Source organism: Salvelinus alpinus, chromosome 28 (assembly GCF_045679555.1).
Source record: "Salvelinus alpinus chromosome 28, SLU_Salpinus.1, whole genome shotgun sequence".
NCBI classification, from domain to species: domain Eukaryota; kingdom Metazoa; phylum Chordata; class Actinopteri; order Salmoniformes; family Salmonidae; genus Salvelinus; species Salvelinus alpinus.
The window spans coordinates 16,512,775-16,527,914 of NC_092113.1; the positions used below are offsets into that span (position 1 = coordinate 16,512,775).

The 15,140-nt window shown below is 45.2% G+C and overlaps 1 protein-coding gene across 4 annotated transcripts in view; it reads left to right on the forward strand.

Moving 5' to 3' along the window:
- The window catches only part of LOC139557309 (protein NDRG3-like), a 72,176-nt gene that overhangs the window by 18,278 nt on the left and 38,758 nt on the right, over positions 1-15,140 (forward strand). For all 4 annotated transcript variants that reach the window (XM_071371933.1, XM_071371936.1, XM_071371935.1 and 1 more), the window contains exon 2: positions 14,276-14,364. In XM_071371933.1, coding sequence (XP_071228034.1) covers positions 14,308-14,364 — 57 coding nt within the window. In that variant the 5' untranslated portion in view covers positions 14,276-14,307. The remainder of the gene's footprint in view (positions 1-14,275; positions 14,365-15,140) is intronic.

The window sequence follows — 15,140 nt, forward strand, 5'->3', positions numbered from 1 at the left end:
AGCCTCCTTATTGTGTTTCTATTTGCAACACAAAAATAACCTTTTAACTGTCGCTAATGGGGATCCTAATATAAAGTTCATTGAGAGGTCAATATTGCTGCCATTTCAGACCAGATTAGAACAGATTATCAACCAGTAAAGCCTGCTGTGATGGAGTTGTTTTTGTTGTTTATTTTGCACTGGGTCATTAGCCAGGATTTCCCTTGCATGGTGGTGGAACCCTTCAGGGCAAGCTCAGTGGAGGTGAGGGTTAGGGGACCCGGTCCAGTGACCGACAGAGCTCAGACTTAAACCTATACTGTCCCCTGCGCCCGTTTGGTACCATTTCTAATTTTAAGCACAGATGCAGACTGACAGTGGGCCAGGAGAAGTTCAAATGGGCTCTGACTGCACACTGGGTCCAGTGAAGGGAGATAATTGACCACTAGCAGTGCCAGTGGTCCTGCCCCTCCACCCCACGACTCTGACTCTTTCCCTCCCTTTGGGCTGTCTCCCGCCCAGGCCTGCAGGGCAGTGTGCTGAGTGGGGAAATTAAACGTTTTGGTCCACCAGCCACTGTGGCAGGTAGATGGGGGAAAAAATATACCAGTCACTAGTGAAAAGTTAAACAGTTCTACATCTGAACAACAAAATGCTGAGTGATACGGCTTATTTATTATTATTAGTTCAGGGCTCTAACGCTGACATTTTTTTCAAGGAGTACGCAAGTTGATGTTTACAATTATTTCAGTGTTTTAATTATAATAAATGACAAAGTTTAATGAATTAAAGGTTTTTGGACTGTTCCATGCTCAGTTAAGCACAATTTACCCACAAATATTTGAGTCATTAGCTGTCCCTTTTCAAGTGGTGGGCCATTATCGTGGTAACTGCACTCAGTGTCTCAGTGATGTCTGTTCTACTAGCGGACTTTTGCAGCAAACTCAAACTAATATTGAAAAACAACCTAGCGTGTGACTAGCCAAGAAACACTTGGACAAAGTCACAGTTTAGTAATCTATCAGCTCAATTCAACCAACTTCTACATTTGGGCTTTGGATCGAAAATAAATAATGTTCCCGAAAATTGTGACCACCCGCCAATGTGGCTGGTGAAATAGAAATTCTTACCCGCCAATGTGGCTGGTGAAATAGAATTTCTTACCAGCCAATGCCAAAATCTAACCGTATTTGGTGGGTGGCGGGTGTTAATAACCCACCCTGGCAGTGTGACCGAGCCATCAGCCCTGTGATTAGGCTGGCATATTACTCCAGCAGTGCCTGGCTGTACAGTTCCCCGAGCCACAACCACCTGCTGCACTTTAATTGCCCTCTGTCTATATATTGTCTTTGCTTCTTTCTCCTCTCTAGTTTTTCCCCGTTCCGTCTTAACATTTCGGTTCCTCTTAATTTCCCTTTTCCATGAATAGAGAGGTCCTTTAGAACCTAAATTGTGTGGTTGGGGAATGGGGATAACCAACAGTCTCTTCTCGTGCCTGATGATTGGTCACCATGGCAACTGCCCGCAAGGTTTCATTCGGGTAGATGTTGAAATCTGTCTGAGAAATTGGGTTATCAGTCACCATGATCTATCCCCCAGTAGGAATAACCAGATTTCTCTATCTCTGTATGTCGGTCATGACAGAAAGTGATTGATTGGTGATCCTTAGCTAATGTCTTTAGTCTTATGAATTGTGCTGGGCTGAACGGGAGGGTGAAGGAGAGACATATACAGTAGGCAGAAGACTGGCTGGGGCATAGATTGGCGACTGTCCGGGAAAGGCCTATTACAGCAGCACTGATTGTCTGCACTGGAGTCAACTCTGTCCCCAACAGTCCTGGCACTGACCCTCTACTGTCTGCTTCTCTCAAACTCTCATTATCAACTAAGCTGACAGACTGTTTTAGTCTCTTGTTATTTTTCCTTTATGAAAATAAGGCTATATTAGATTACAATTGATGACATGTGAGCAGCATAACCTGTGTTGAAAGACAGCATGGACAGGACATTAGTGTATGTGACTCATGGTTTGTGATTGACATGTTGGGAAATGTAATTTGTTTGATTTTTCCATGAGAAAGGTAATCTCAGTTGTGTGTGTGTGTATGCCCTGATTAGAGGGAGGTCTGTGTGAGAGGTCTGTTTTATTCCACCATCACTGACTGACTCATCCAGGGCTCACAGCTTCAGACAAAGTGTCTCTGTTGCTGTGACTCCAGAGCAATGAAATGTGTATGCCATCACTCGTGTGTGTGTGTGTGTGTGTGAGAGCTGGACGATATGGACAAGAATCCATATCGCAATAAGTTACCTGAATTGATGCGATAATGATAAATATACAGAACAAAAATATAAATGCAACAATATTTGTTTTTTTTACTGAGTTACAGTTCATATAAGGAAATCAGTCAATTGAATTAGGCCCTAATCTATGAATTTCATATGCCTGGGAATACAGATATGCATCTGTTGGTCACAGATACATTACAAAAAAGGTAGGGGTGTGGATTAGAGGTCGACCGATTATGATTTTTCAACGCCGATACCGATTTATTGGAGTACCAAAAAAAGCCGATACCAATTACTCGGCTGATTTTAAAAATATATATATATTTATTTGTAATAATGACATTTACAACAATACTGAATGAACACTTATTTTAACTTAATATAATACATCAATAAAATCAATTTAGCCTCAAATAAATAATGAAACATGTTCAATTTGGTTTAAATAATGCAAAACAAAGTGTTGGAGAAGAAAGTAAAAGTGCAATATGTGCCATGTAAAAAAGCTAATGTTTAAGTTCCTTACTCAGAACATGAGAACACATGAAAGCTGGTGGTTCCTTTTAACATGAGTCTTCAATATTACCAGGTAAGAAGTTTTAGGTTGTAGTTATTATAGGAATTATAGGACTATTTCTCTCTATACCATTTGTATTTCATATACCTTTGACTATTGGATGTTCTTATAGGCACTTTAGTATTGCCAGTGTAACAGTATAGCTTCCGTCCTTCTCCTCGCCCCTACCTGGGCTTGAACCAGGACCACATCGACAGCAGCCACCCTCGAAGCATCGTTACCCATGCAGAGCAAGGGGAATAACTACTCCAAGTCTCAGAGCAAGTGACGTCACCTATTGAAACGCTATTAGCGCGCACCCCGCTAACTAGCTAGCCATTTCACATCGGTTACACCAGCCTAATCTCGGGAGTTGATAGGCTTGAAGTCATAAACAGCTCAATGCTTGAAGCATTGTGAAGAGCTGCTGGCAAAACGCACGAAAGTGCTGTTTGAATGAATGCGTACGATCCTGCTGCTGCCTACCATCGCTCAGTCAGACTGCTATATCAAATCATAGACTTAATTATAACATAATAATACACAGAAATACGAGCCTTTGGTCATTAATATGGTTGAATCCGGAAACTATCATTTCGAAAACAAAACGTTTATTCTTTCAGCGAAATACGGAACTGTTCCGTATTTTATCTAACGGATGACATCCCTAAGTCTAAATATTGCTGTTACATTGTACAACCTTCAATGTTGTGTCATAATTATGTCTATGTTAGGAATAAATGGACTTCACACAGTTCGCAATGAGCCAGGTGGCCCAAACTGCTGAATATACCCTGACTGCTTGCACGGAACGCAAGAGAAGTGACACAATTTCCCTAATTATAAGAAATTCATGTTAGTAGGCATTATTAACTAAATATGCAGGTTTAAAAAATATATACTTGTGTATTGATTTTAAAGAAAGGCATTGATATTTAAATCAAATGTTATTTGTCACATACACATGGTTAGCAGATGTTAATGCGAGTATAGCGAAATGCTTGTGCTTCTAGTTCCGACAATGCAGTAATAACCAACGAGTAACCTAACAATTTCACAACTACCTTATATACACAAGTGTAAAGGGATGAAGAATATGTACATAAAGATATATGAATGAGTGATGGTACAGAACGGCATAGGCAAGATGCAGTAGATGGTATCGAGTACAGTATATACATATGAGATGAGTAATGTAGGGTATGTAGACATATAAAAGTGGCATTGTTTAAAGTGGCTAGTGATACATTTATTACATAAAGATGGCAAGATGCAGTAGATGGTATAGAGTACAGTATATCAAATTTATTTATTTAGCCCTTTTTACATTAGCTGATATCTCAAAGTGCTGTACAGAAACCCCGCCTAAAACCCAAACAGCAAGCAATGCAGGTGTAGAAGCACGGGATGAGTAATGTAGGCTATGTAAACATTATATTAAGTGGCATTGTTTAAAGTGGCTAGTGATACATTTTTTACATCAATTTTTCCATTATTAAAGTGGCTGGCGATGAGTCAGTATGTTGGCAGCAGCCACTCAATGTTAGTGGTGGCTGTTTAACAGTCTGATGGCCTTGAGATAGAAGCTGCTTTTCAGTCGCTCTGTCCCTGCTTTGATGCACATGTACTGACCTCGCCTTTTGGATGATAACGGGGTGAACAGGCAGTGGCTCGGGTGGTTGTTGTCCTTGATGATCTTTATGGCCTTCCTGTGACATCGGGTGGTGTAGGTGTCCTGGAGGGCAGGTAGTTTGTCCCGTCGATGTGGATAGGGGGGTGCTCCCTCTGCTGTTTCCTGAAGTCTACGATCATCTCCTTTGTTTTGTTGACGTTGAGCGTGAGGTTATTTTCCTGACACCACACTCCGAGGGCCCTCACCTCCTCCCTGTAGGCCGTCTCGTCGTTGTTGGTAATCAAGCCTATCACTGTAGTGTCGTGAGTGCTACGGGGCGGAAGTCGTTTAGCTCAGTTACCTTAGCTTTCTTGGGAACAGGAACAATGGTGGCCTTCTTGAACCATGTGGGAACAGCAGACTGGGATAAGGATTGATTGAATATGTCCGTAAACACACCAGCCAGCTGGTCTGCGTATATGCTCTGAGTACGCAGCTGGGGATGCCGTCTGGGCCTGCAGCCTTGCGAGGGTTAACACGTTAAAATGTTTTACTCACGTCGGCTGCAGTGAAGGAGAGTCCGCAGGTTTTGGTAGCGGGCCGTGTCAGTGGCACTGTATTGTCCTCAAAGCGAGCAAAGAAGTTGTTTAGTCTGTCTGGGAGCAAGACATCCTGGTCCGCGATGGGGCTGGTTTTATTTTTGTAATCCGTGATTGACTGCAGACCCTGCCACATACCTCTTGTGTCTGAGCCGTTGAATTGCGACTCTACTTTGTCTCTATACTGACGCTTAGCTTGTTTGATTGCCTTGTGGAGGGAATAGCTTCACTGTTTGTATTCGGTCATGTTTCCGGTCACCTTGCCCTGGTTAAAAGCAGTGGTTCGCGCTTTCAGTTTCGCCTGCCATCAATCCACGGTTTCTGGTCTGGGAATGTTTTAATAGTTGCTGTGGGTACGACATCGCCGATGCACTTGCTAATAAAATCGCTCACCGAATCAGCGTATTCGTCAATGTTGTTGTTTGAAGCAATGCGGAACATATCCCAATCCACGTGATCGAAGCAATCTTGAAGCGTGGAATCAGATTGGTTGGACCAGCGTTGAACAGACCTGAGCGCGGGAGCTTCTTGTTTTAGTCTGTCTATAGGCAGGGAGCAACAAAATGGAGTCGTGGTCAGCTTTTCCAAAAGGAGGGCGAGGGAGGGCCTTATATGCATCGCGGAAATTAGAATAACAATGATCCAGGGTTTTACCAGCCCTAGTTGCACAATCGATATGCTGATAGAATTTAGGGAGTCTTGTTTTCAGATTAGCCTTGTTAAAATCCCCAGCTACAATGAATGCAGCCTCATGATATGTGGTTTCCAGTTTACATAGAGTCAAATAAAGTTTGTTCAGGGCCATCGATGTGTCTGCTTGGGGGGGGGGAATATATGCGGCTGTGATTATAATCGAAGAGAATTCTCTTGGTAGATAATGCGGTCGACATTTGATTGTGAGGAATTCTAAGTCAGGTGAACAGAAGGACTTGAGTTCCTGTATGTTGTTATGATCACACCATGTCTCGTTAATTATAAGGCATACCCCCCCCCCCCTCCTCTTACCAGAAAGATGCTTGTTTCTGTCGGCGCGATGCGTGAAGAAACCAGGTGGCTGTACCGACTCTGATGTTTCCGTGAAGCAAAGAACATTACAGTCTCTTATGTCTCTCTGGAATGCTACCCTTACTCGGATTTCATCAACCTTGTTGTCAAGAGACTGGACATTGGCGAGTAGTATACTCGGGAGCGGTGCGCGATGTGCCCGTCTCCGGAGCCTAACCAGAAGACCGCTTCGTCTGCCCCTTTTACGGCGTCGTTGTTTTGGTTCCCCGGCTGGGATCCGATCCATTGTCCTTGGAGGTGGGCAAAACAGAGGATCCGCTTCGGGAAAGTCGTATTCCTGGTCGTAATGATGGTGAGTTGACGTTGCTCTTATATCCAGTAGTTCCTCTCGACTGCATGTAATAAAACCTAAGATTATATGGGGTACCAATGTAAGAAATAACACGTAGAAAAAACAAAATACTGCATAGTTTCCTAGGAACGCGAAGCGAGGTGATGGTTAGGTTTGGTGCAACGACAGTGCTAAATCATCACCCGTTTGGCGAAGTAGGATGTGATTCGATAAGAAATTAACAGGCACCGCATCGATTATATGCAACGCAGGACACGGTAGATAAACTAGTAATATCATCAACCATGTGTAGTTAACTAGTGATTATGTAAAGATTGATTGTTTTTTTATAAGTTTAATGCTAGCTAGCAACTTACCTTGGCTTCTTGCTGCCCTCGCGTAACAGGTAGTCAGCCTGCCATGCGGGCTCCTCGTGGAGTGCAATGTAAGGCAGGTGGTTAGAGCGTTGGACTAGTAACCGGAAGGTTGCAAAAACGAATCCCCGAGCTGACAAGGTAAAAATCTGTCGTTCTGCACCTGAACAAGGCAGTTAACCCACCGTTCCTAGGCCGTCATTGAAAATAAGAATGCGTTCTTAACTGACTTGCCTAGTAAAATAAAATAAAAATAATAAATATAATAAACACAGAAATACGAGCCTTTGGTCATTAATATGGTCAAATCCAGAAACTATCATTTTGAAAACAAATGTTTATTCTTTCAGTGAAATACGGAACCGTTACGTATTTTATCGAATGGGTGGCAACCCTAAGTCTAAATATTGCTGTTTCATTGCACGGCCAAATCGGTGTCCAAAAATACAGATTTTCCGATTTGTTATGAAAACTTGAAATCAGCCCTAATTAATCGGCCATTCCGATTAATCGGTCGACCTCTAGTGTGGATTAGAAAACCAGTCAGTATCTGGTGTGACCATTTGCCTCATGCAGCACGACATGTCTCCTTCACATGGAGTTGATCAGGCTGTTGATTGTGGCCTGTGGAATGTTGTCCCATTCCTCTTCAATGGCTGTGCAAAGTTGCTGGATGTCGGAGGGAGGTGGAACACGCTGTTGTTCGCGACGATCCAGAGCATCCCAAAAATGCTCAATTAGGGAAATGACTGAGTATGCAAGCCATGGAAGAACTGACCATCTTCATGGTATCTCTGTGCATTCAAATGGCCGTCGATAAAATGCATACCATAACCCCACCCCCACCATCGGGCACTCTGTTCACAACGTTGACATTGGCCCACCGCTCGCCCAAAGGGGTCCTAAAATTCTAAACCAAATACCTCTAGTGTAGGCAGGCTGATTGGCTGTGAGTAGACCATTGTATGATTTATTTTTTTGTCAACCACCCCTTCCATCCCTCTTCAGTAGCACAAATTATACAGAGTAAGCTAATTTATGGTGCTAGCATACTATATTTTAGAAAATTGATATTTCAGAAATGTAGTTTGGTTGAAATGGCACTACCCCAAGTGGGCACCCGTGGAAAATAATTGGTGTTCGGTTTCGTATCTCAGCTTCTGTTTGAACGTGCCTATTGCATTTGTTGGTAGGAGCAAAATACTTGCATTTTTTTATTTATTTATCCGTTATTTTACCAGGTAAGTTGACTGAGAACATGTTCTCATTTACAGCAACGACCTGGGAAATAGTTACAGGGGAGAGGAGGAGGATGAATGAGCCAATTGTAAACTGTGGATTATTAGGTGACCGTGATGGTTTGAGGGCCGGTTTGGGAATTTAGCCAGGACACCGGGGTTAACACCACTACTCTTACGATAAGTGCCATGGGATCTTTAATGACCTCAGAGAGTCAGGACACCCGTTTTAAATCCCATCCGAAAGACATTTACATTACATTTACATTTAAGTCATTTAGCAGACGCTCTTATCCAGAGCGACTTACAAATTGGTGCATTCACCTTATGATATCCAGTGGAACAACCACTTTACAATAGTGCATCTAACTCTTTTAAGGGGGAGGGGTTAGGAGGATTACTTTATCCTATCCTAGGTATTCCTTAAAGAGGTGGGGTTTCAGGTGTCTCCGGAAGGTGGTGATTGACTCCGCTGACCTGGCGTCGTGAGGGAGTTTGTTCCACCATTGGGGTGCCAGAGCAGCGAACAGTTTTGACTGGGCTGAGCGGGAACTGTACTTCCTCAGAGGTAGGGAGGCGAGCAGGCCAGAGGTGGATGAGCGCAGTGCCCTTGTTTGGGTGTAGGGCCTGATCAGAGCCTGAAGGTACGGAGGTGCCGTTCCCCTCACAGCTCCGTAGGCAAGCACCATGGTCTTGTAGCGGATGCGAGCTTCAACTGGAAGCCAGTGGAGAGAGCGGAGGAGCGGGGTGACGTGAGAGAACTTGGGAAGGTTGAACACCAGACGGGCTGCGGCGTTCTGGATGAGTTGTAGGGGTTTAATGGCACAGGCAGGGAGCCCAGCCAACAGCGAGTTGCAGTAATCCAGACGGGAGATGACAAGTGCCTGGATTAGGACCTGCGCCGCTTCCTGTGTGAGGCAGGGTCGTACTCTGCGAATGTTGTAGAGCATGAACCTACAGGAACGGGTCACCGCCTTGATGTGAGTTGAGAACGACAGGGTGTTGTCCAGGATCACGCCAAGGTTCTTAGCGCTCTGGGAGGAGGACACAATGGAGTTGTCAACCGTGATGGCGAGATCATGGAACGGGCAGTCCTTCCCCGGGAGGAAGAGCAGCTCCGTCTTGCCGAGGTTCAGCTTGAGGTGGTGATCCGTCATCCACACTGATATGTCTGCCAGACATGCAGAGATGCGATTCGCCACCTGGTTATCAGAGGGGGGAAAGGAGAAGATTAATTGTGTGTCGTCTGCATAGCAATGATAGGAGAGGCCATGTGAGGATATGACAGAGCCAAGTGACTTGGTGTATAGCGAGAATAGGAGAGGGCCTAGAACAGAGCCCTGGGGGACACCAGTGGTGAGAGCACGTGGTGCGGAGACAGATTCTCGCCACGCCACCTGGTAGGAGCGACCTGTCAGGTAGGACGCAATCCAAGCGTGGGCCGCGCCGGAGATGCCCAGCTCGGAGAGGGTGGAGAGGAGGATCTGATGGTTCACAGTATCAAAGGCAGCCGATAGGTCTAGAAGGATGAGAGCAGAGGAGAGAGAGTTAGCTTTAGCAGTGCGGAGCGCCTCCGTGACACAGAGAAGAGCAGTCTCAGTTGAATGACTAGTCTTGAAACCTGACTGATTTGGATCAAGAAGGTCATTCTGAGAGAGATAGCAGGAGAGCTGGCCAAGGACGGCACGTTCAAGAGTTTTGGAGAGAAAAGAAAGAAGGGATACTGGTCTGTAGTTGTTGACATCGGAGGGATCGAGTGTAGGTTTTTTCAGAAGTGGTGCAACTCTCGCTCTCTTGAAGACGGAAGGGACGTAGCCAGCGGTCAAGGATGAGTTGATGAGCGAGGTGAGGTAAGGGAGAAGGTCTCCGGAAATGGTCTGGAGAAGAGAGGAGGGGATAGGGTCAAGCGGGCAGGTTGTTGGGCGGCATGCCGTCACAAGACGCGAGATTTCATCTGGAGAGAGAGGGGAGAAAGAGGTCAAAGCACAGGGTAGGGCAGTGTGAGCAGAACCAGCGGTGTCGTTTGACTTAGCAAACGAGGATCGGATGTCGTCGACCTTCTTTTCAAAATGGTTGACGAAGTCATCCGCAGAGAGGGAGGAGGGGGGGGGAGGGGGAGGAGGATTCAGGAGGGAGGAGAAGGTGGCAAAGAGCTTCCTAGGGTTAGAGGCAGATGCTTGGAATTTAGAGTGGTAGAAAGTGGCTTTAGCAGCAGAGACAGAAGAGGAGAATGTAGAGAGGAGGGAGTGAAAGGATGCCAGGTCCGCAGGGAGGCGAGTTTTCCCTCCATTTCCGCTCGGCTGCCCGGAGCCCTGTTCTGTGAGCTCGCAGTGAGTCGTCGAGCCACGGAGCAGGAGGGGAGGACCGAGCCGGCCTGGAGGATAGGGGACATAGAGAGTCAAAGGATGCAGAAAGGGAGGAGAGGAGGGTTGAGGAGGCAGAATCAGGAGATAGGTTGGAGAAGGTTTGAGCAGAGGGAAGAGATGATAGGATGGAAGAGGAGAGAGTAGCGGGGGAGAGAGAGCGAAGGTTGGGACGGCGCGATACCATCCGAGTAGGGGCAGTGTGGGAAGTGTTAGATGAGAGCGAGAGGGAAAAGGATACAAGGTAGTGGTCGGAGACTTGGAGGGGAGTTGCAGTGAGATTAGTGGAAGAACAGCATCTAGTAAAGATGAGGTCAAGCGTATTGCCTGCCTTGTGAGTAGGGGGGGAAGGTGAGAGGGTGAGGTCAAAAGAGGAGAGGAGTGGAAAGAAGGAGGCAGAGAGGAATGAGTCAAAGGTAGACGTGGGGAGGTTAAAGTCACCCAGAACTGTGAGAGGTGAGCCATCCTCAGGAAAGGAACTTATCAGGGCGTCAAGCTCATTGATGAACTCTCCAAGGGAACCTGGAGGGCGATAAATGATAAGGATGTTAAGCTTGAAAGGGCTGGTAACTGTGACAGCATGGAATTCAAAGGAGGCGATAGACAGATGGGTCAGGGGAGAAAGAGAGAATGTCCACTTGGGAGAGATGAGGATCCCAGTGCCACCGCCCCGCTGACCAGAAGCTCTCGGGGTGTGCGAGAACACGTGGGCAGACGAGGCGAGAGCAGTAGGAGTAGCAGTGTTGTCAGTGGTAATCCATGTTTCCGTCAGTGCCAAGAAGTCGAGGGACTGGAGGGACGCATAGGCTGAGATGAACTCTGCCTTGTTGGCCGCAGATCGGCAGTTCCAGAGGCTGCCGGAGACCTGGAACTCCACGTGGGTCGTGCGCGCTGGAACCACCAGGTTAGAATGGCGGCGGCCACGCAGGGCAGTGTCCCCAATCACTGCCCTGGGGCATTGGGATATTTTTTAGACAAGAGGAAAGAGTGCTTCCTACTGGCCCTCCAACACCACTTCCAGCAGCATCTGGTCTCCCATCCAGGGACTGACCAGGACCAACTCTTCTTAGCTTCAGAAGCAAGCCAGCAGTGGTATGCTGACTTGGATACTCCACATTCTTTTAGCCTCTTTCTGACAAGAACTTCTACAGGCTTTCATACCAAATGTGAGGTGAAAGCCTGGTGGAGTCTACAGTAACCTTAATCTTCTGGGTCAGGGCATCCATCCTCAGCCCCACTACAGATTTCCTCCTGGCTGCTTCCAACTTTAGCTTTGCCACATTGAAGGAAATGTGGGATCCCGCCTCAAATCCTTGAAAGCATGTGGAATATTGCCTCATCTCCTCCAATATCCAGTATACTTGGCTGGTCTGGTTTTGGTTGAGATTTGTTATATTTTGCTTTGCCCTCCGTCCACTTATAGTTTGCTGTTGACTCAGTACTATGGAAAGAGATTTGAGTGGTCGGCTCTGTTGACTTCTCTGCCCTCTGGTAAGAGCAGCAAGGCTGAAGAGCTCATCAAAGTTCCCATCTAAGCTGCATTCTATTTTCAGCCTACACTTTCAAATCAGTTGGTTTTCTGTCTGGAAAAATGCATTCCAGATTATGTGTGAGAGCGCTTGTGAGGGACTGTGTGACAGAAGCATGCTGGCAGTTATTATCAGGGCAAGTGTTCATCTTGCTCTGGCTCTACACAATGAGCACTCATCTACCCCACATATAATTGTTCCCCACAATGAAATCGGGGAGGGGACTGTGGATCTGTCTCCGTTCGTATGTTAGTCACACGATATCTACGACAGCACTGGGACGATTTTGACAACTTGGGTGAATGATGCGTCTTGCCATAGAGATCTGGCGTATATAAAATTACACTGATTGGCCCAAGGCGGGAGCTAAAGTAATTAACTGAAATTTGTTAGTAATATTGTATAGATGCTTTTATCCAGTGTAACTTAGTCATGCGTGCATACATTTAACATATGGGTGGTCCAGAGAATCGAACCCACTACCCTGGCATTACAAGCGCCATGCTCTACCAACTGAGTTACAAAGGACCAGTTAATCACATGCTGCATCATTCGTGGGGGACAACATGTTCACTGTTGCCTTGTTAGATTTGGAACTGGAACAGACTTGGCAATGTTCACTAAAAAGACAGAGCAGCACAGAGAGAGAGGTGTGTTCACAAAACCACTGGACATTCATCACAGTAAGGAGGACATCCACTGCTTGTGATCCTGTTTCACCAGATTGTTGTCCCATTCTCTTCTGGCTCATTTCACCTGCTCTAGCATTCAGACATTGGTCACACAGTGATGACACGCTGTCATATACTCCCCTACTGCGACAGGACAAGGACAGGGAGATGACGTTGGCTGTCTCTGAGCACAGCGTTGTCTGCAATTGGCATGTCAATCAGTGTAATTTATTTTCCCTTTCTTAGTGCACCCTCAGTGTGCAATAATATTAGAGATTCTGGTGCACTGTGAGTGTTCAAATGTCTGCCAGTGAATTGCTAAAAACTGCCCTAGTGTTCCATTTTAGGGTTTTACATAAGTAGGCTGTACTACGTCAATTGAATCTCATTCACATTGGAAATGGATGTCATAAAATAGAGCTGTAGGAGTTATAGTGACAATATACTGTGGGGAGTTTGATGGGTCTCCTTTAATACTTATGGTCCCATCAATGCTCCCTTTCCATGTTATTACTTCATTTATGTTCTCCCTAGTGCTCTCCATCACTCTTTAACAGGGTTCGTCCTGCTCTCTCATTCACTAAATCCTATTTTTTCAGTTTTCCTCTCATTCTGTGGGTACTAGAACTGCAGAAAGCTTCAGTCAACACCACTGGGTCGTTCCACCATCAAAAAGCACAAGACAGAGTATTTTGCCACCCACTATATCAAATTGTTTCTGTAGTTAGACTGGTAAGATTGTCATTCCTGACACATTTTTTGTTTAAATAACATTTTATCGCTGAGAAATTAAGCTAATTGATTGCACCCAAATTGGCGATTTTTAATTCATAGGATTCAGATCATATTCAATAAATACTGTACCCAAGATCTGATTTTGACAAAATGTTTTGCTACAAATGAGTAAGCCATGAGAACCCCATCCAAAACGGGTAAAAAGCCACCCACGGACACCCCATGCCAATCCCAGCCCAACCAGTATACAGTATCAGTTCTCTGTTTAATAAGTAGTATAAAGCTGTGGCTTGGAGTATTGCTTCTGTATTCCCTGTGAATCTGGTGACTGTTTTCCCCCCCTGTTCAGAGAAATTAGTAATTGAAGTCGCTTGCATTATTTACCTTAAAGTAGTGTGAAAGTACCATGGTTTGACCACTAAATACTGCTGTTCCTGCTATACCGCCACACTCTTTTATCCATTTTGTTGGTCTTTGGTGTTTATTAAATAGATCACAACATTTCCTTTAACTTTGGGTAGAAACCAATAGATTTGGATAATTATTAGTAAAAAAAACTATTCATGCCAGTCCGCCATGAAAGCAATTCAGTTTATAAAATGTAATTTGAACAAAATGTTTCAGGAATGCCAATCTTACCTGTTTCTAACTACATAAACTATTTCAATCTCAGATTGTAGGAGTCTTGGCTTGCTGAAATGACATCACTGGAGTCGTTCCATATGTCATCCCTTTTCCTATATTGTCAGTGAACAATGTTTTTAAAGGGCTCCGTTTTCAAATGTTGGCTGTGTGCCTCACTGTGTCCATAGCAACAGTGCCGCTGGTTTCTCCTTTTTTGGAGTTTGCTGTCCTCCTCCTCAGACTTCTTTTGATGATGGAAGGATAGTGGATATCATTCATCGAGTTGAAGTCAGGGAAATAAGTTGGTGGTAGTAGTAGCTTACAACTGCTTCCTGTGAAGAAGACTGACACTCCTCTCTGTCTCCCCCAGGTGTGATTGACAGCTGTCAGACCTAAGTTACGATGGATGAGCTCCAGGATGTGCAGCTGACTGAGATCAAGCCCCTGCTCACAAATAAGGTGAGTGGACAGAAAGATCACACACAAATGTACATTTTAGTCATTTAGCAGATGCTCTTATCCAGAGCGACTTACACTAGTGAGTGCATACATTTTCATACCGGTCCCCCATGGGTATCGAACCCATAACCCTGGCATGGCAAGTGCCATGCTCTACCAAGTGAGAGAGACCCGCACACACACACTTTCCTTAACACTAAAACCCATATACCCCTTTCATTATGTAAGTATCCGCTAGAGAAAGTTGTCAGCTGTCTTCATTAGCATACGCATCAGATTCATCTACTGTGATCAACCTAAATAAATAAGAAAACGGAGGGAGAGAGAGAGAAAAATGGACACTTATCATTGATACATTTTAGAACTATTCTCACAGTAATCATATACTTTGCACATGAACCGCCACCCGTTTGGAGTAAGAAATCATGAATGTATTTATGTGTGAATACCGTTCGGCCTTTATCTCTGTCGGAACCAGCCATCCTTAGGAAGCTTGATGGACTTTCAGCGGCATGCTTGTAAGGCTTTGATTGTCCGAAAGGGTCCGGACCCGTCTCTTCTACTGTTGTTCACTCTGGAAGATGCTCCTGTCAAGAGCTTGGCTAGCCAGCCGTGTCAATGGTTCCCACTGGGTGATGAGAGTAGCGTAAAAGGTGATTTGAGAAGAGTAGTACAGCAGGATGATTTGAAGAGTAGTAGGATAGTCCCACTTAGTCGCTTTTCTAGATATTTGACAGCTAATCAGCCGTACCAGTGATTGTCCGAGAGAGGCGTTT